Here is a 22523-nt window from a genome sequence, read left to right as displayed (position 1 = left end):
AACAATAATATGAGTTGGATAAATCACTACTCACCATGTAGAAAAGGCGTTGAGGACTGGCAGTGCATTTAGAAGTTGACTAAGATATTGAACAAAGTCCATCATATTGAAGAAAAAAACACACACACACACACACACACACACACACACACACACATGCATACACACACGACTGTTGGCTCCTCAGTACCTCAAGACAACAGTGGCCACGTGAGTGTAAATTGCGCATGTATAATATGTCTGGTATCCCAGTCCGACAATACGGACAGTCCGCCAGAAGGCTTGGACGAATATGAGAGCCACTACGCAGCACCCCTATGACCTGCGAACTCTGCTGTCACCACCATAGCGATGTGCGCAGGCCATGCCCACCGTGCCAGCCTATCAGCACTTGCAGGGGGCCCCCGTCTGGTCAGCCTGCATCTTTTGTTTGTGTCGGATTCTGGTTACTAGAATATATATATATATATATATATATATATATATATATATATATATATGTGTGTGTGTGTGTGTGTGTGTGTGTGTGTGTGTGTGTGTGTGTTTTCTTAAAGATGATGAACGACATTGTCCAACAACTTAGTTTATTTTCAAAAATGCCTGTCTGCCACTCGCCACTCCCTGTAATTCATAAAACTTGACATTTATCAAGAGTGATATTCGTGATGTCTGTTTCTATAGAAACTTCAGATTTTTTATCTGTTTTGTTTTGCTGCTAATCATAGTATGAAATGTATTTCAATAATGGCAAGTGTGTCAGAAGTTTTGTAGAATTGTTATAGTTAACAGAGGCAGTTTTACTATTTTCAATAACAGTGACCTGAATAGAACAGATCCATTTGTGTGTTGCTGCATTGAAAGCTTCATGGAACAGTGCAAAATTTGTAACCTACTACAAACATTGTTTTAATTTAACTGAAATAATAATCCTAGAGTTAGTGATGTTTTACAGTCTCATCTAGATAATCAACAGTATTCTTTCTCTTTTAATTTCAGGTTATTAAATCAGAGCATTTTTGGCATCATAGTTAATGAGAAGGATTATGTTTTGTTTTAGATCTTGTACACTGGTGACTTCTCTCGTCAAGAGGATAGGCATTTGATGGCTGCAGAAATACCCAACATACATCCTGATGTATTAATCACGGTAATATAATAGTTAGCTAGTACTTAATTTTGATTCAGCAGAAGAAGTAAAAGAATGCTTTGTATTTTAATGTATTTTGGAAGCATTAATACATTCACATGTTATAAGTTGTAAGAACATACATGCATTTAGGTAGCTAAGAAGTATATACAATTGTTGACATGAGAGCCATTTCCCAGCTACAAGAAGCAGATTGTAAATGATAAAATATTTCTAATTAGCGCAACCATATCCATATCTCAAATTCAGCTGGGATTGAACTGTGTGACAGACCTGTATATATTCTTCTCTCAAACCAGGAGCTGAAGGCTTATGAATCCCAGGGAAGTCCTGTCCAGATGATGACATCTTTGGTTTAGATAGATTGATGACATTTTTGCCATATGGACTCATGGTGAGGCTGACCTGTTAAAATTATTGGACTCTCCAAACACATTCTTCCAATTAAGTTTTACATGGTCATATTCTGAATCCCATGCCTCTTTCCTTGATGTTGACCTCATCCTCACTGAGGGTCAGCTACACACTTCTGTTCACATTAAACCTCCTAACAAACAACATACTTACATTTTAACAGTATATTTTGACGGTTTCCATCCTTTCGATGTCAGACATTCCCTGCCATACAGCCTCAACATTCAAGTGAAATATATTTGTTCAGATGGAGACTCTTTATAGCAATACACCACCAGCCTAGCTCAAAAGCAGATTTCCCAGTTCATCACGTCCAGTCTTGGTACTGCTGATACCGACAAAAAACAACTTAGTAGTGCACCTATTGTCATTCAGTATTACCCTGATGTTGAATGTATTAGTCACCTAAAATTGTGCCCTGAAATAAGGTCCATTTTGTCAGACATTTTGCCCGTCACATCTAGAATAGCCTTTTTCCACCCTCCCAATCTCAACGGTATCCTTGTCAGACCCTATGCTCCATCTGCACCCATTACCCTACACTGTGGCTGCTACACCTGTGACTGCCCCACTGTAAGACTTGACCTATGCACTGTCCTGCTACCACATATACCAGACCTGTGACTGGAAAAAACATATACTATCAAACGGAGAGCCACCCGTGAAACAATACATGACATGTATCAACTGTTAGGTAAATGCTATTCCACTTTTTACATTGGCATGAATACCACCAAGTTATCAGTTAGGACAAATGGGCATAGGCAGAGAGTGTATGCCTTAAATTCTGCTGCAGAGCATGGTCTACAAATAATAGTCCTGACTTCAGTGACTGTTCCGCCAAATGTGTTATCTGGATTCTTACACCAGACACCAGTTTCTCAGAACTTCACAGGTGGGAACTGGCATTACACCATGTCCTTGGTTCCCGTCACCCTCTGGTATTAATTTACATCAATTTATTGGTCTCAATATTAATTTCTTCACTCCCTTTTAGTTTTATGTATCTAATATTTTCTGAGGCATCTATTCCCCCCCCCCCCCTCCACCTCTGTCTCACATGCCCTTATTAACGTGTGAACAATGTTGTGTCGGTAACCCCTATATTGCCCTATCTTCCACCTTTAAGCTCTCAGGTTTTCAAACCTTGTTCAGTGCATTCTCCAACAATCAGTCTTTCCTTCTCATCCCATCTGGAAGCTCTCCGCTGACCCAGGGTTCTAGGTGACTTTTCCAAACTTGCCTCAATTCCCAAGCCTGACCAGTTCTTTTTCTTCACCCCTCGTCCTTACCCTTAAACCCTTCTGCAAGGAGAAGGAACCACTGGCTCCAAAAGCTTGGAAATTTCAGTACCCTTATATGTGTGTTCTAGTGTGCTGCTTGGTGCATAGACTTTTTGTCTATCCAATTACATTGTAATTTCAAAAATTGATTATTTTCATTGATATATTAGGCTTCAGCTTTTAATAGATGTCATCATAAGTCATTCAGAATTGACTGCTGGAAAGGCTTCCCTTAAGCAACCCCTAGACTCTCAGTAATATTGTGCAGTATTTCACAAGATGCAATATTATCAACTGTCTGTGGATGAGACTGGAAGCTCGTGTGACAGATCTACTGAAATTGAATTTTTAATGCACAAACTGGTTGGACTGCATAGTTTCTGACTACATTGTACATCTTTGTCAACTCAGTTTATTTATTTTGCATTATTTGATGTGCTGTCTAAATCCAATTGTGGATATGGCTTCAAAATCAGTGGAACACATGTTCATGTTAGAATTATTGGAACTCTACAGGGGTGGCCACCCTTATTGTGTGTCAACTCGAATGAGTTAGTAACCGTAAGAAGAGAACTGAGAACTATGATTAGTTGTCGAAATATGGAGAAATGTATCTGAAAACAGATAAGCTTATATTATTTGAGAAGTTAAATTCATTGCAGGCGAATTATAGGAAGTGAGTGAAAAGAATTACCAGTGCAATGAAAAGCAAAGTTGGTGCTGATGAGCTACTGGAGCCAACACTTTTGAACATTTTACAAGGGCAAGAAATCCCTTCTAAATCAGATAAAATGCAGTTTCAACATTAAATATGTATATACGCCTCTCCTTACCTTTACATAATGTTTCAAGATTTCTGAATAGTTTTGTACATTTCTATCACAATTAGGCCTTATAGACTGTGATGATATTACACTTGGGGATTTTACATCTTAAAACGAATTTCATGTAGCCAAATAAAGCGAGATAATTGACAGGTGCTGACTTGCAAGACTAGCATCTCACAAATGAATGTCTTTTTACTTAAATATCACTTCGCTGTCTGGAGCCAACCCTGAATATATAGCACAATATATTGCAGAAGTATGTCAAATTAGCAAGCACCCAACCTCAGAAAGTCCCCATAAGCATTTGATTCATGTATCCTCAAGATGCTTAGTAAATTTTCATGTGTCAGTCATCCTCTCATCTGATACCACTCCTTCAGCCATCTAGACTCCTCTTTTATTTTCAAGGGCGCAAAGCCAGTCCAGGGGCAGAATAACAGCTGATGTCCATACCCACCTTCTTTTCAGCTCGGATATTTGACATGTAGTTTTCACAATATAACTTGACTGGCGGAGCCAACCATCAATATAATATATTGCAAAATGTTACTGCCCGATGTTATTGACAGTCTATAGGCCACTTTTGACTTTTCCATGTGCTACACACTTCAGCTTTACACATCCATGTTGCTCCTATGTGTTTTGTAATGTCATCCACCATCCATTTGGTCAGGATCTAAGTAAATTCTTATCTGTTGGCATCCAGCAGTATACTACTTTGGTCTACTGACAATCCTTTCACCTGGGTGATGTTCTTCTCAACCCTTTCATTTTCATTACATTCATAGTTATGCCTTCCAATCCAGTTTATTCTCTAATCAAAATGTTTGTTTTTTTCCTCTCTCTGCTAATAATTTCCAACACGCAGCTCTCCATTACTCACTTACCAACACTCAGTTTTTCAGTGGTTTGCTCATTAAAAATCTATGTTTCACTGCAGTAAGTAGAAATTTGTAAAGCACATTGATGTCTCCCAGTGAAGTAAAATATCCCTTTTTTACAGTCTCGGTTTATGTTGATGCCATCCATGTTGTACAGAGTGCTTAAGGACCCATAGAAAAAAATTGTTTGGCAGTCAGTACAACCACTGGTATGCCATATGGAACTTGGCGCCTTCTGGTGCTTCTTTGCGTGGTACACCTACATAGTAACTGCATGGGAAAGGTCTATTGGGTGTGATGAATGCCAAAGACACTCAGACTTCAGTTCTATGATGTCACAGTTGTCGGGCCGTGCTCTGTCAGAACACTTGCAGACAAAATTCAAACCATTTTAATTTTATTAGAAGCCAAAGTATGCTACACTAGTGATAGTCATTCCCTGTGACATGTATTTGTGCTAATGCTTTTAATCAACCTGAAGGTGTATCAGTATAACCGTATATGCTGGTGAATGTGTTTGGAATTTCTGTAAGTTTTGGCCCCATTCCTTCCTTGCTCTTTTCATGTCTGCTTGGTATTAGTGAACTCATCCTTTCCCGAGTAATAATTCTTGCTAAGCTGGCATTAGGTCATTTTGTTGCAGAAGTTGTTCACATGCAACAGCACATTGTGGTTTCATTTCAGGAGTCAGCATCCAGAGAACACATCTTGCCGACACTTCATGAAATTAGAGAATGTTATGCATAATGTAGTGTGTTGAACCATAACTAATGTTCTCATTTGCCATAATATAATCCAGTGTCACTCAGTAGTTTCCATCACACTAGCTTCATCATTCTAGTGTGTTCCAACATCACAGAGTGGTGTACTTACCAGAAATGAAGGTATCAGTCATGGACATCACACTCTTTGTAAAAATACAACTATATTTGTAGACTTGCTGCTGTCACAGCATGCAGTACTGAGCGAAGTGCCCAATAGTGGAATACTGGATTCAGCTTTGAAAGACTGTGATTCAGATCCCTGTCCAGCCATCTAGTGATATCCCTAAATCACTTAAACATTGGAATGGTTCCTTTGATGAGACAAAGACAGTTTCCTTCCCCAGTTTGACCTTGTACTCAATCTTGAATGACCACATCATCATTAGGTTGTTAAATTGTAATCGTCATTCCTTCCCTCCTACAGTATGCATTGTTATACTTGACCTTTTGTGATGAATTCCAAAATAATTCATACCTTTACTATGCAGAAACTAAATACTCAGGCAAGTTGCTAATGGGGCAGCCACCTTTATGCTGTTCCTATACCTCTGTATATGGTTCTGCACCCTGTTACAAACATGCCTACCAACTTATAGGCTATTACTGCTATTTTACATTTCCTTATTAAGCATTTACAGTTTTCATTTGCCTTGCCCCCACATATTCAAGAGGAGGTTTTTAAATACAAAGCTTGCCATTGTTGTTAATATGTAGCATGATTCCCATAATAACTTTGTGCAAGTGCCTTAAGTGTTCGATAATTCAGTGGCCAAGCACCACGAACCAGGGTTGCCCACTGCTATCCTGTTTTGGTTTTACACTCCTTCAGTAACTTAGTTAAGCAATGAACTTTTATTTTTTTTTTCATTTTCACTACTCAGATTCCAACTACAGATTCTGTGGCCTTCAGCCTCATAGCACAGAATTCAGAAATAGTTTAAATAAAATTCCCCTAGTAAAATCTATTATTTCAGTACATTCTAATGTCTTTTCTGAAGGTAATGAGCTAACTAGTTTTATTGGAAATGCATCCTATTAAAGTTATGAACAATGATGTACATTGTGCAATACATATTAAGTAAAATTCGAGTGAGCTAATAGATTGAATTCAGCTATAAGACTGCATCCAAAAGAAAGCCTAAATTTTACTGATTCCAGCAAAGTGTTTAAATTAACCTAAAGTCTATTAGTTAAATAGATATTAAGACTTGAAATCTGTAGCCTGTATGACTTTCAGTGCCAATTGTGACCAAACTACTAAATAATTCCGAGATCTGTTTTGATACTTTTGCTACCTTTATTTTTCTACGTAAAATGACTCCAGTCTCAACATTGTAAGTGCATTAATTAAGAATTAAGTAAATTTGAATAAGTAAAAATTTTTGTTGAAGATGGCTGCCATGGTTATAAGTCGGGAATTCCCACTGTGGACGCATAAGTTAGTTCCGCGTATTTAAATTTATACAGCTCACTCATGTTATTTAAGTAATAAAACCAAGTAGTTAACTTCAAAACCAATTAGAAAGGATCATTTTAACCCTGGGAAATTATAAACTACAATATATTAACAGAAATAGTCAAATATTCAAGCACTCGTCTATATAAGGTCCGAGCGGGTGCAGTTCTCAGTTAGTTCTCGGTCAGATTCTCATGGAGCAAAAGTGCGGCAAGTCTGTTAATTTTTCCGGTCGGTACCAAAAAAGTGTAATTGTGAACATTGTTAAAGACTGGAAGTTTTTGACCTACCTAATGTGACGATTAAGTTGTGATTTAGGTGAGATGGATGCAGCTACTGGGAAGACAATATTGAATAAGCAAAGCAAGGTAGGTCGGGAACACTGCACACTATCTACTGGGTGAGGAAATGTTTCAATACATCCGGTTGTGACGTGAACTTTAAGTGGCACTAATACAAGGATACAGCCCGGCACGTTACATGCCTTTATTTTATTGTGGTCAGATAAATATCAACTGCCAAATTTTTGAGTGAGTGAAGCAGTTTTATTTGTTTGTTGCAGTTTTTATTTTTCACATTTGACAGTTGCTAAGGTTTGTTGTATGTAATGTCTGGAAATATGTTTAAACTTGTATATATTTGACCTTCAAATCGAGTTTCGTGTACTCGTTTTTCCCAAGAAATCTAGTTTTATGCAGCCATTTCATACTATTGACGGTGTTAGAGTTTTTTGTTTGTGTATGTATTGTTTGTGAAAAACTTGAAAATAAATAAGAGGAATCAATTACCAGGAATCGACATATGGAACACACATTCATGAGAAGAGAGAAGAGCGTGAGGGACGTTTTACGGCACTTGTACATGACATTGTGAACAGGGGAGGACGCTGCCTTATACCAGTGTTCGCACTGGGACGTGCACAGGAGCTGCTTCTCATTTTAGGTAAAAAAATATATTCTTTACTTGAAATATTTCACTAGAAATAAATTTTCTAAATCAGTTAGCCTGGCTTTCGATACCTTCCCGTGCAAAGGAAAAGCCAGTTACGAGTAATGTGCTCAGATGCTTTATCATTATGCCCCCCCCCCCCCCTCCCCCGCAGCCCCATCTACATTCCCTCCAGTGGCTCAAACGTGAAAGTCATATGGCATTAAACAGGGACTGCAAGGATTGTGCTGGGCTATCCAGGAAATTCCATTGAGTTTATTAGTGATTAAGGCTCCTTTATGTTCTCATCATTGCCGTATGGAAGCACAAAGTAGGTTACAAATATTAGTTTATTTGGCAAGAATCTTTCACATCATCCAACTTCCTGTAGTGGTATGCTGTAATCGAAGTCGTACATTGTGAATAAAATAGATGATCAACACTGCTTTTGTAAGAATGCAGAGTGTTTTCAGGCTTCCAGCCACATGAAGTGGTTAAAATTCCACGAGCTTTTGACCAAACACTCCTTGGCCATTGTCAAGTGGTGTGACTGCCAGTGGGCCACTGGTATGTCCTGTACACCAGCAACCAGTTGTGAAATCACTGGTGCTGACAGCATCACCACTTATGGACATAGTTTTACTCAGCTTTCAGTGCTCCCACTTCAGCCTCATGATCGGTGGATCCTACTACTGCACTGAGCTGCAGGCTGCTGTTTGTGTTTAGGATGTTATCAGTGATTTTCGTTTCGAAGACATCTTTAATTACACGGCCCGAGAAGCCGTTAGTGCTAGCCACGACAAACGTTTCATCATATTTGATCCAGTAACCATTTTTTAGAACATACTCAGCTAATGTGGATTTTTCAGGATAGTGTAGACAAAAATCAAGCAATTACTAAAACCAGTTCAAGAAGCTGCAGTGTCAGAACACCTGGGGTCAACAAGATACCTTGCAAATGTGGCCAGTCTTACATCGGACAAACAGTGCACACTGTCGAACAACGTAGAAAGGAACATAGGAGGTTTTGTCACCTGCGTTATCCCGAAAAATCCACTTTAGGTGAGCATGCTCTATAAAATGGTCTCCGAATCAGATTTGATGAAGCCTCAGTCATGACTTCCACTGATGGCTTCTGGAACTGTTTAATTAAAAAAACCATCGAAATAAAAATCACCAATAACACCGTTAATAGACTCGGCAGCCTGCAGCTCAGTGCATGTGACATACAGTGATCATGAAGTTGAAGAAGGAACATAGAATGTCTACTCAGTGCATGCCCAAATGCACTATGGTGATGCTATGAGAACCTTTGAACTCGCAGGCAATAGCTATTGTATATTAGGGGATACACCTACAGCCCACTAACTGTTAGTGGGCTGTTGGTATCCCCTTATATACAATAGCTATTGACAATGGTCAAGGAATGCTGGTTGTAAGCTTGTGGAATTTTAACCACGTGACGTGGATGGAAGCCAGAGAACATTTTATTTAACAAACCTTTTGAATTCCAAAAGTCATGGGTGCATTTCTTGCTGATACAGAAATTCTGCCTTTGTGTGAGATTATTTTTTCATACTTGTCCATTTTGTACTGTAGCATTGGTAGGAAATACTTGTCATGACACACCACAGCTTGTCTTTGAAATCTCTCTTTCTCCTCCTCTAGAGCCAGTTGCTGCAATTGTATTTCCAGACATGTGCACTATGTGATCAAAAGTATCCAACCACCTGGCTGAAAATGACTTACAAGTTTGTGGTGCCTTTCATCGGTAATGCTGGAATTCAATATGGTGTTGGCCCACACTTAGCCTTGATGACAGCTTTCAATCTTGCAGGCATATGTTCAATCAGGTGCTGAAAGGTTTCTTGGGGAATGAAAGCCCATTCTTCACAGAGTGCTGCACTGAGGAGAGGTATTGATGTCGGTCAGTGAGGCCTGGGACGAAGTTGGCATTCCAAAACATCCCAAATATGTTCTATAGGATTCAGGTCAGGACTCTGTGCATGCCAGTGCATTACAGGGATGTTATTTTAATGTAACCAGTCCACCACGAGCCGTGCATTATGAACAGGTGCTCGATCATTTTGAAAGATGCAATCGCCAACCCCGAATTGCTTTTCAACAGTGGGAAGCAAGAATGTGCTTAAAACATCACTGTAGGCCTGTGTAGTGATATTGCCACATAAAACAACGAGGGGTGCAAGCCCCCTCCAGGAAAAACACAACCACCCCATAACACCACCGCCTTCGAATTTTGCTGTTGGCACTACACACACTGTCAGATGATGTTCACTGGGCATTCGCAATACCCACACCGTGCCATCAGATCACCACATTGTGTACCGTGATTCGTAACTCCACACAACGTTTTTCCAGTGTTCAGTCGTTCAATGTTTACACTGCTTACATCAAGCGAGGCGTTGTTTGGCATTTACCGGCGTGATGTGTGGCTTATGAGCAGCTGCTCGACCATGAAATCCAAGTTTTCTCAACTCGTGTCAAACTGTCATCGTTCTTGCAGTGGATCCTAATGCAGTTTGGAATTCCTGTGTGATGATCTAAATAGATGTCTGGCTAGTACACATTACGGTCCTCTTCAACTGTCGGTGGTCTCTGTCAGTCAACAGACGAGGTCAGCCTGTACGCTTTTGTGCTGTATGTGTCCCTTCATATTCACTATCACATCAGAAACAGTGGACCTAGGGATATTTAGGAGTGTGGAAATCTTGCGTACAGATGTATGACACAAGTGACATCCAATCACCTGACCATGTTCGAAGGCCATGAGTGCCGCGGAGCACCCCATTCAGCTTTCTCACAATGTCTAATGACTAGATATGAAGTACCTGGCGTTAGGTTGCAACACAATGAACCTAATATGAAAAAGTATGTTTTTGTGGGTGTCCAGATACTTTTTATCACATAGTGTATTTGTGCCTCATTGCAAAGACAAAGGAACAATCTCTCTAACACTTTCACTATCAAAAGTTTTCTGTGAATCTCATGTGAGTACTCTTGAAATTTATGTTTACCTCCAGTGAGTCAGACAAGAATCTTTTACTTTCCATGAACTGCTGATTTGCGATATTTGACACACTGCTGTTTATGACATTTGTGAGCTTTGGTTTCAACATTGCATTTTTGTGCATTCAGATATTTGACTACTATACAGTATGTGGTCTACAAAGAGTGCGTGAAGTGTGGCCTTAACTTAGTTACTTTTGACAACTCAGATGATAAAGAAACAAATATTAATGCATTGTGCAGTAGATGAATGGATGTCTTGTTCACCGATGATGTGACTGAAGAAGATCCATTGTCTGCTGGATAAAACAACTGCATTGTTGACTCCATATATTCATACTTTACAGGATACTTTCAAGCATACAACACAACTATTTTCTTAGTTTTCCTTGTAGATCCTCCATAAAGAAGTAGCATATATAATTTCTCTTGGTTTGTGAAAGACATTTGTTTTTTCACACTAGCCAGCTCTCAACACTTGTGAGCAATACAGGCAGAATGAAGGCTGCATTTCCTCTCGGCCGCTTTTATACCAGTATTTCGACAGTGCACTACTCGTGTATCCTCATTGTTCAACATGACACATTTCCTTATTTTGGTGTGAAATCACAAACTTCCTCATAAGACAGCAGTCAGTTTCATGTTTGAAACAGGTAAATCCTAAGTTGTGAATATTGTACTTGGTCAAGAACTAGTAATTGGATTTTAAAGAGTGAAACTCCATTGAATTCATCTCTTTTAGAACTACAATACTGGCAGCATAAATTATCGTAGTTCCACTTGGAAAAGCAGAGTTGATACCAATATTTTTTTAATTCATATGGCTACGAGGAGAGACTATACGTTTAATAAGGATTGTTTCACAGCTCATTCAGATGAAACAGTATTATGATATCTTATATGGTTCCAGAAATACTTTAGGTGAACAGCTTAGCTGAATCACCTTATATATTTGTGTGATCCTCATATAATGTAAGTGGTCTGAAGGTGATGTTGGCAGCATACTTTTGCCCATGGTGATGTATATTATGGGACAGTTTAAGTAAAAGAGTGATACAGTGGAATACAAAGAGCAAATCATTTACTTGAATTTGTATGGAAGAACGTTGCTGCCCTAAAAGTATTAAAGCTTCACTCTGCAACATCTTGTCATCATGAAATTTTTCAGTTGATTTGGAACCGTACTTGATAATGATCCACGATCATGAAACAATTGTTTTGCATTTGTACACTATGTCAGTGGTTTACCTTCAGGCAGCAAAAAGCTACAGGAGGTAAATTTCTTGATACTGCCAATAGACACATTTAAAAGTACAAGAAACAGGTTTTGATTTCAGAACTTTTAGTTTCTTCCTCAGGGGAGGGAAGAGAGAGAGTGGATGAATCTTAGGAAGGGTCGGGAGGTCACTCAGACCCTAAGGTGACAGTGCCCGACCTGACCCTTCCTTTCTCACCTACCCCAGCTTATTCCTCTCTCCCGTAGGGAGGAACCATTAGCTCAAAAAGCTAGAATAGTTTCTTGTACTTTTATATGTATATTAGCAGTACTAAGAAATTTGCCTCCCAAAGGTAAATACTAAGTAGCCATTTTATCTGTAAATTATTTCATATTGGGCACATCCAGAAATAATTTCACTAGTAATATGTTTCACTGCACTCTTGCTCTCACAAATCTAGGAGGCACAGTGGTTATTGAATTATAACACATTCAATTTGTAATGAGTTTGTCAGCTGTGGGATGTTAAACTTTAATGTGTATTCCTTTCCCTACTTCTGCTCTCAACTTTATATGCAAAATTTTCTCTTCAGTCATAAAAGCTAAAAGTTTGAAGTTAATTAATTATTCTACTTAAATTTTTGTTTACAATATGATAGTAAATGACAAGCAATTTCTTTCTTTCTTTTTAAAAAGCACTGGAAGTGTTAGTTGGTAATCATTTAAAGAAAAGGGGGATGACACTATCTGCAGTTCAGTGGTGGCATGAAAAGGATTTATAACACCTGAAATTTTTTCACCTACTTAATTAAGTTTAATGTTACCAAATTTGAAAGTGTGTAATGCTAATGTCACTAATGAAAATTAAAATGCCTCATTTTTCTTTCACACTTTTTCCTGCATTGTACGTGTTTACTGTAGTCTGGCTTACTTTCCAGATGAATATTGGAGTCAGCATACTGAGCTCCATGATATTCCAATTTACTATGCATCTTCATTGGCAAAGAAATGCATGGCAGTTTACCAAACCTATGTCAATGCAATGAACGATAAAATTCGAAGACAGATTGCTATCAATAATCCTTTTGTATTTAAACATATTTCAAATTTGAAGGTAAGTTTTTCACTGAATGCACTAATTGGTGTGCTAATTAAATCCATGCATTTATTTATTTTGTAAATTTTTTTTAGGGAATTGACCATTTTGAGGATATTGGTCCATGTGTTGTCATGGCTTCACCTGGTATGATGCAGAGTGGGCTATCAAGAGAACTATTTGAATCATGGTGCACTGATTCAAAGAATGGTGTCATTATTGCTGGCTATTGTGTGGAAGGTACCCTGGCTAAAACAATACTATCTGAGCCAGAGGAGATCTCTACAATGTCTGGACAGAAATTGCCTCTTAAAATGTCTGTCGATTACATTTCATTCTCTGCTCATACTGACTATCAGCAGACCAGTGAATTTATCAGGATTTTGAAGCCACCACATGTGGTTAGTACTTGTTTTGATTTACTAATTAGGCAAAATTTTGAATCTCTTGTGTTCATTTTAAGTGTGCCCGGCCCCGGTAGCCGAATCGTCAGCGTGACGGATTGCCAATCCTCTGGGCCCGGGTTCAAATCGAAAGACCGGCACCCGGCGAGCGGCCTGCCTGATGGGAGGCAGTTTTTTAATCAACAAATTATTGCTGGAGGTGAAATAATTGATAAGTGACCAAAAAAAAGTTTGTGTACTGGAACCAGACCAAAAAACCAACTAGCTCCACTCTATCAAACAGATATTGTTCTGAGGCACAGGAAAAACACTGACTATACACAAATGTGTGCTAATCGAGAAGTAAGCAAAGTAAATGCAGAAGTTGTATATGTTTTTTGTTTGTTAAATTGTGACCGATAATTAACAATTGCTTATGCATTTTCGCAAAGAGAAATTCTCTCTTTATCTGGGAACAATTTATTCACAAATAATTATTTTATTTGAATAATTATCTGAATAGAAATTTGTCCAAATAATGCCCACCTCTGCCTGATAATTATGTGATAATACTCTAGATGCTGAGTTGCGAATGAGCACAACAAAAAGACTACCAAACAAAGCTTTCAGCCAAACGGGCCCTCATCAGAATGGACAACACACACACACACACACACACACACACACACACACACACACACACATGACCACAGCCTCTGGCTGCCAAGGCTACACTGCCTGGCCAATCTGGCCTTGGCAGCCAGAGACTGTGGTCATCTGTGTGTGAGTTGCATTTGTGTGTGTTATCTGTTCTGATGAAGGCTTGTTTAGCCAAAAGTTTTGTTTGACAGTCTTTTTGTTGTGCCTATCTGTGGCTCAGCATATATGGTGAGCAGCAACTATCCTTTTCATAATATTGACATTATTCTATCCTGGATTTTCTATTGTTTGGCAATTTTATGACTAGAAATTTTAGGCAAATTTACTAATGTCAGCATGTTACTGATGCTTTATGCATTTTTTACCTCTCCATTTTAATTACCATTAATATAACAGTCAGGACTTCAGAGATTCCCATTAATGTACATTTCATTACTGAATAAGAAATAAATTTTGCATTGTAACTTAACCACAGGCAATCCTGGTATTCACTACAGTATCTTTTGACACAGCAGGTTTGGTACTACACGTGTAGCAGAAGGTGTTAAGTGGAATTGGAAAATAAGTTTAAGATCAAATTTCTGCTTTAGTTCATATTACTTCTATGCACAGCCCAGTGGTAAATGGCTCCCTTAACAAGAGATTTGTATTTGATTGTCAGATGGGTACCGTTTTAATGTGACATATGTTTACTTCATAGATTCATCAGGAAACCTTTCAGTTTCTTTCTGCTTTTAAAGTAATTTGAAGTGTGAAATTAGTCCACCAGGTTTAGATCATTTTTATAGTTTTTGACTTCAATTGTCTTCAGGATAACTTATTTTAAACAAACAGAGTTAACAGTTTCTATTGGGAATAGTCATATACGTCGCTACAAAACAGCTTGTAGCTTTAACTGTAAACAAGAATGTAAATATTATGTCAGCAAGAGTGGTGGCCATCAAGATAATATATAACTAAACCGTATGCTGACAGTATTTGATTTTCATGAACATTCTATAAAAAGAATGTGTTACATTGTGCTCTCAGCTATTAAACAAAAAATTAGTTGGTTTGAAACCATTTCAATGCTCAGCAATCAGGAAAATCCTACCTGTTTGAGGCCCAGTATGTGAAATGCAGTTGTACCAAAGAGAGACAATTCTTTTGTGTGCCAATTTTTTCATGTGCTTGCACATCTATCCCAATGGTGGAGCTACTTCTTTTTTTTAAATTTTATGAATACAATCCATTTAGTACTCCGTAATACTCTCTCCCTCTTTCTTAAAGTTTGTCACATACTTGCCATAGTTTTTCTCTTGATCTTTTTGATGTTCCTGGCTTAACAATTTGTTTTCTGAACATAGAGAATAAATAAAAGTCTTAAAATGAATCAAAAGAACAAATAGTTTACAACTGGTGTGCTGCTCATAAAATAAGACTTCACATTTGTTTGTGTTTCTGAAAACTTGTTTATTTTCAGTGTTTTTTTGGCGGAGGGGGACTACCTCTTCTTGCTGACACAGTATCCTGGTGCTCAATTTCTTCATCCTGAGTCATGCTCTCCAAATGCAATATATGAGGAAGAATAGAAGTTATAAAAATAGAAATCCTCTTTCATCTGTATTTGAGGATCCAGCTTTAGTTCGTCACAGCAGAAGCATCAAAGTCTGTCTAGTAGCATAGTAAGGATTTTTCCATTTCTGTGTTGTAGTTTGAAACATTTTTTCCCCCACACTTGTCTTCTGTGGCTCATCACTGCAGTCATCACAAAAACAAAGTTACAAACTGTTTGTAGTAACTTAACACATATAGCACATTCCACTCTCCAGTTTGAAACCATGCTTTGTCTGGTTTTCATTAAATACAATTTTAAGGTAGTACTCCCATCCATTATGAGGGTATGTAAGAAATGTGTAGCATTACACAATCATAACTGCGAACAGTTGTTGTAACATACCATGAACTTGCCTTAAGTGTCCCCTGCAAACAGTTCTGCACGCTAGAAGCCTGAAAGAGAAGTATCTGAGCTGAAAAAAGTCTACACCTTAGGGGTGTTTAGCTAATTGTTTCAAAGTCTGTCATTTTACTGCACTTGAGATGCCTCTAAGACATAGAAGTAGGTATGAATTCTCCCAGAATGCCACAGTGCTGATTCATTCAAATAGAGTTATTTGTGCATTTTCCTTTGATTCTTGTTAAGTATTTAGCTTCTTTTATTTACAAGTTAAATATCAAATTGGACATCAAAACCTATATCGCTGCTCTAGGTGCTGGTCCATGGAGAGCAGAATGAAATGAGCAGATTAAAAGCTGCTCTACAGAGAGAATATGAAGACGATCCCAGTACAAAAATGGAAATACACAATCCTCGAAACACTGTCGCCGTTGAATTGTACTTCAGAGGGGAAAAAACTGCAAAGGTCATGGGCACGCTGGCTGTGGAAAAGCCCAAGCCAGGACATAAATTATCAGGCATTCTAGTCAAAAGAAATTTTAACTACCATATGTTAGCACCATGTGATCTCTCAAGTAAGTTGTTCTTCAGTTTTTTACTAAGCTCTGATGTGTTCCAGTAGTTTCTTTTCCTTTGATGAAGACTGTTAGTGCTGTGTAATTTTTTTCAAATTAACAAGAGAATTCTTTGTAAAGAAAAACAGTTTTTTTTCTCATATTTTCGTGACCAGTTGACAAAGAGTTAAGATGAAACAGAAATGGCACTATTGGATTTGATGAGGAGAGAACTTGGCCTTATCCTTGCCAGAGGAACCAACTCCACATTCACCCTAATTGTTTTGTGAGAACAGGGTGTATTCACTCTAGGAAATCCGGAAAAAAACAGGAATTTTTTCATCTGGGAAAAGTCCAGGAAGTTTTTAAAATTACAAGAATTTTTCATTATTTTAGTTTTCAGTTAAATTCTAGTAATTTTGACAGGTAAGAACTAATACTCTAACAAAAAATTTTAATTTGGCCCACTACTGCAGAATAATAATGCAGCAATAAAACATAAACAAGAGAATAACAACGAAAAAAAACTTCAGTTGCAAAGAAAATGCACCATTTACAACAACAAAACACAGTGCACATACAAGCTTTTGCTGACAGCAAAATAAGTTAAACACTACACAATACTTCATAACAGCAAACTGCTTTCAATGTGTCTTTCTCAGGGGCCACATTTCGATGAGTGTGATGCCACAAATGTTTACATTTATAGCAGGTTGCAGGAAAATATTGTGAATGGTGACTTCAGAAACATTACTTTCAAAATAAATTTCCTTTTATGCAAGATGAATTATGTTACGTGTGAGAATGTGCAATGAATTGCTTAAATTACAGGGTGTTAGACTCTCATTCAAAACATAACACTGAGGACCAGCGACTTAGAAAAATATCGGGCCCAGAAGACCAACCGTTTATGCCATTATTTACAATTTTACTGGCACATTTGTGTTTGATACATCTAAAAAAGGTAACACACACTATAAAAGACCAAGTTTTGAGATTAGTTTGTCATATTTATTTTAGTTCTTTCATAGATTACAAATTATGCAACAAGGATGACAGAAAGTATAATTACGAGAGGGTATCCAAAAAAACTGGAATTATTTTTTAAAAGTTATATATTTTCATTTACAACTAATATATGTATCCCACTGGTGTTTCCACTGTTCAAACACTTTTTGTAGTCATCTTTAGAAATGGCTGCCATCTGCTCTCTCATTATTTCTCAACTTCTTCAGCGTTGTCAAATCAGTGTCCTTTCATCCCCTTTTCATGTGTGGAAATAAGAATAAGTGCAAAGAGCCAGGTCAGGTGAGTAAGGTGTGTGGGGCAGCAAAACCATGCCGTTTTTAGCCAAAAACTGTCAACAGAGGTGTCTGTGTGCGCAGGGGCATTATCATGGTGGAAGAACAAGTCGCCTATCTGCCACAAATCAGATCTTTTCCTTTTTACAAAATTTTTGTGCAATCTTCTTAAAACTTCCAAGTAAAATTTTTGATTGACATTCTGCCCTGGGGAAACAAACTCTGTTCGAACTGCTCTCTTAGCATCAAAAAAGCAGAGCAGCATTGTTTTGATGTTTGATTTGACTTGATGACATTTTTTTGGATGGGGTCATAACCATAGCACCATGACTTATCACCAGTAATGACCTTTGACAGAAAATCGGGATCAGTTTCGAGCTGTTGTTTCAAACCACGACATGTTTCAACTCAATATTCCTTTTGATTGTCAGTCAAAACCCGAGGAACAAACTTGGCAGCAACCCTTTTGATTCCCAAATCTTCCATTAAAATTCGCTGAACCAAAAGTGTTGCCATTTTTAAATCTAGCAAACCACCTGTACACTTTTTTTTCCATAATGTCATCTTGGCGAACTGTTTTCAATATTAAAATAGTTTCAGCAGCATTTTTACTGAGTAGAAAACAAAATTTCACAGCTGCACATTGTCCACTTAAACTCAGATCATAAGAAATGAAACAAGAACAAAACAGTGCTAGCAAAAAGAATCACTGCAGATGACAGAGGAACAGAAAAAGCCAGGTCGACAACACAGGCGACACTGAAACTGGCAGTGAGTTGTGCTATACATGCCTGATGCCAGAAATGCGCAATACACAAGCTTCACCCACAGCAATGTTATTCTGTTTTTTTTTTTTTTTTTTTTTTTTTTTTTTTTTGCATACCTATTGTATACTTGGTGGGGGGGGGGGGGGGGGTGAAGTGTGTTCTTGAGCAATTTTGCACATAATTGGCTTTACTCTGTAAAAGTTGAAGTTATTCAACCACGTAACCCAGGAAATGTTCAGTGCACAACAGTGAAATTTATAATCGTGCTAGTCAGAAATATTCAACTGCTGCAATTTATGCTGGTGCCCTTAGAATCCTTCCTAACCACACCCTCGGGGGGGGGGGGGGGGGACAGCATAAAATTCGTGATTGCCAATATTGTATGTGAAAGCTTAACTTTTCTCGTGCTAATGCTGTTTGTACATTAATTTAAACCATTAACTTTTTCTGTTTGTGCTTTCACGCTACTTAACAGTGATGTTGCTATGGTGTGACTACGTCATGTTTCTTATGCTCTGAATATATGCTGTCATTGGCTAATGAGAGCACATGACACGAGCTACAATTGACTGACAAAATCACACTGCCATTCAATTTCAGTGCTTCGGAAGCTAGCATGCTTGTGTTTATACTTTCATAATACAAAAATATGCTGCATGAATGTTGCCGTGCATCAAAGATCTTTCTCAAACATGCTTTTTTTTTGCTGGGTTGTGTTTTCTAAAGTACCGGGGAGTTGCATGCCAGTGTATAAATCCTTCACCGTTCTAACAACTGATAAATTTTACAGCACCAAGGGAAAGTATATTGTCACTTAACGTGGAAAAAATGTACTTTCAGCCAGGAAGAAGTGTATTGTCACCCTGGTAAAGGTGTATTATTAACCAGAATATCCAGGGCACATCGAGCTGAGTAATAGACTCAGCAATCGGTTGGTCACAGTTTGGTGGTGACCATTCATGTTGTAGTGGGGTCAGGACGGCTCTAGTGTTTATTGGCCATGCTGCAGGTCATGAATACATAGCAGGGTGGTTGCCAGTGCAGCAGGTACGTAGAACCAGGTGGTTGGCCATCATGGAATCACTAGCACGATTATAAAACGAGAATAAGTTTATTGATCAAAATTTGTCCAGCAGTTGGAAGCTCTTCTTCTTCTTCTTCTTCTTCTTCTTCTTCTTCTGTTCCCACCCCCCACCCCCACCCACACTGGTCTGAGCCCAGAGGTGTGGGCTAGTTCTGGATTTCGTTGCTTACTTAGCTCAGTACACAACAGCAGGTGATGGCCAGTGGACAGAGTCACCAAGCCTGACAGGTATGCCATGGTGTAGAAGTGTAGTCAGTTTGTTAGCAGGCCTGTAGAGCTGCATCAGATAGAACAGACAACATGCCCACCATGGCAGCAAACTCGGAAGTAACCTGGTAACACAGTTTGGCACAAATGCTTGACCAGCTGACTGCCAGTGCTGGAGGCACCTGAAAGTGGCTTCAAACTAAGGACCTCCTGATGTGAGATCCCATGTGAGCGACCAGCTGATTCAAACCGGTGGTTGCAGATTGTGTACACACAGGGCAGGCAATGGCTTGGCACCAAGTCAGGTGTGGATGCCGCATGAATGTGGGCTGCAAACCATGGACGCCTGGGTATGTGCCCTGAAGTTGGATGAAGTCAGCCAGCAGATGGCTCCCAGGTGAAATGTACCAGTTCAGCTCCTGGCAGCATCAGGACTAGGCACAACCCATCGACCCACAGCCAGCAGAGGCAGCACTGAGTTGTAGTTAGGCAGGATGACCCACATCAGGTCGATGACTGGTGTGGAGCACTTCTCAGAGTTGACTGTGGAGGATGACAGGTACTGTATAGCTGGACTGGATGGTATTTATGGCCGCTCAACCTGACCTTTTGTGACAGGACATCATTTTTTAATGCATAGAACACAAAGTAGTGCAGTATCAGGTGCAGACACAGTGTAATCCGGACCACCACTGTTAAAGTCTGACCTTCATACTATACTGCGCTGACAGTGTTCCAGCCTCGTCCCCAGGCAGTAGATTACGATCATCAATTTGAAAGGCTGTTGCAAACACTCCTCCTTTTAGGAGTATCTGGTTCACTGGAACGCAGATTGGCATTATATCCGAAAATCACTTACAGTACATCTTAACCAAACAGTGGGAAGTTCAGGATGAAATAACAACAACATTATGATATCTTTCCTGATATTGTTGTTGTAGTATATAATACATTTTTACCATTAGTACCATTTTCATTCAGGTTCCTCTTTTGCTGTTCCAATCTCAATTACAATGTACACTAACTATTTGCTAAGGGTGACCCACACTGTCAGCATATGGCGTACAGGAAGTTTTCTGCCATAAAGAAAAAAATCAGCTGCACCAATGTGAGTCAAAATAAAGATGGTTTCCTAGATTGAAACGCCTATTGCCTCAACTTTGTATTAGTAATTACAGTGCTGTTGTTGCATGTGCTGAAGCATTTTCTGAACACTAAGATGCTCCTTCTGTGTTGCTATTAGTGTATCCAGAGAGTTAAGATCAGGTTTTTGGGGAAAAGTTTGTCAGGCCAGTGTAGCAGAAAATATATTAGTTTAAAATCATAACTCCTGTTATGGTTGCTGGAAGGTGGAAAGTTGGACATGAAGTAATACAAATCACATTGTTTACCAATATGCTGCTACATTACAATGCCAACCGTTCCATACACTTAGGTCACCCCATCTCATAACAATTCGTGATAACTAACCACTACTGGAATGTGCACAGAATATATCCAGTGTAAACCTGCTTTCTGGAAATAGGATTATGGTGCCAGGATGCCTCACAGGTATCCTTCCGTTCCTGTTCCTCCGAAGAATAATTGTACCTCACTTGCTCCTGTGGCAGATTGAATCACTTGTGCTGGGCATGTGGTTACTTGCTCTAATTGGCACTAAAAAAGTTCAGCAGTCAGTATCAGCGCACGTTTCTTTCTTCCTGGCAAAACCAGCGGTACCTCTTTTGTACTGACTTGCATGAATTTTCTCAGAGTCACCTCTCTCACTGTGTATGGATGAATTGCATAACAATTGTATGGGTCATTGCTGCTTGCCACTTGGAACTGGACTAGCACATGAAGATGAGCACAGTCAGTACTGTCACAAGGTGATAAAGTACTGGTAGGGTTTCCTCATCTGGTGGTATAATGAACTCTAGCATAGCCAACAGCTCTTCTCGTGCCTTACGTCGGCTGTTGAGAAACTATCTCAGTGCCAACAAGCTACGGAATTGTCTGTGCACCATGTTGCGTATGGCTTCCTGTTGTCCAGTGGTTTAACCAGGTTTGTAGTATACCTAATTACTGGTTTTCCATTCTTCTGGCTATTCTTATGCAACTAGTTAGTTCTGCTGTTAACCCTTATAGCATTCAGATATTGTTCAGAACTCCTCGCTCTAGATTTGTTAGTTGTGTCTCATTTTATTCCATTGGAGCTGAAGTACCTTCCGCTTCCCCCTATACTTGCACTCAAATGTTTGTTGGGTTCCCATATATCGTTGGTGTCTGTGGTCCTTAATACTGTTATCAGTAATGAACCTCCTGCATCTAACCACCTTGCATCCATCATCTCATGGAGACATTGGTAAGAGAGTCACAGTACTCAGTACTCTCCTTCTTGCTGGCGTCAAGGTGTAGTTTTGAGAAAACTTATTCCGTCCTTTGTACCTTGTTTCTCATTTCCCCTGCATTATAAGTTAGTTTTAACATTCACTAATAACTGGTTAGGATGATCTCTCCCTGTCTGGAAAGAAGTATACCTCGCTCCAGTGGTCGCTTCTGCAAGGTGCTCACCCCTTTGCAGCTGTACATTGCAACAGTGCCAAAATTATGA

The 22523-nt window shown here is 38.9% G+C and overlaps 1 protein-coding gene across 2 annotated transcripts in view; it reads left to right on the top strand.

Annotated features, from left to right (window-relative positions):
- The window catches only part of LOC126260829 (cleavage and polyadenylation specificity factor 73), a 73164-nt gene that overhangs the window by 18261 nt on the left and 32380 nt on the right, over nucleotides 1-22523 (top strand). For both annotated transcript variants that reach the window (XM_049958216.1, XM_049958218.1), the window contains 5 exons: nucleotides 1058-1147; nucleotides 7564-7714; nucleotides 12881-13056; nucleotides 13134-13439; nucleotides 16331-16592. In XM_049958216.1, the coding sequence (XP_049814173.1) occupies nucleotides 1058-1147; nucleotides 7564-7714; nucleotides 12881-13056; nucleotides 13134-13439; nucleotides 16331-16592 (985 nt within the window). The remainder of the gene's footprint in view (nucleotides 1-1057; nucleotides 1148-7563; nucleotides 7715-12880; nucleotides 13057-13133; nucleotides 13440-16330; nucleotides 16593-22523) is intronic.

This window comes from Schistocerca nitens, chromosome 5 (genome assembly GCF_023898315.1).
Source record: "Schistocerca nitens isolate TAMUIC-IGC-003100 chromosome 5, iqSchNite1.1, whole genome shotgun sequence".
NCBI classification, from domain to species: domain Eukaryota; kingdom Metazoa; phylum Arthropoda; class Insecta; order Orthoptera; family Acrididae; genus Schistocerca; species Schistocerca nitens.
This window is presented reverse-complemented; position numbering and strand designations above follow the sequence as displayed.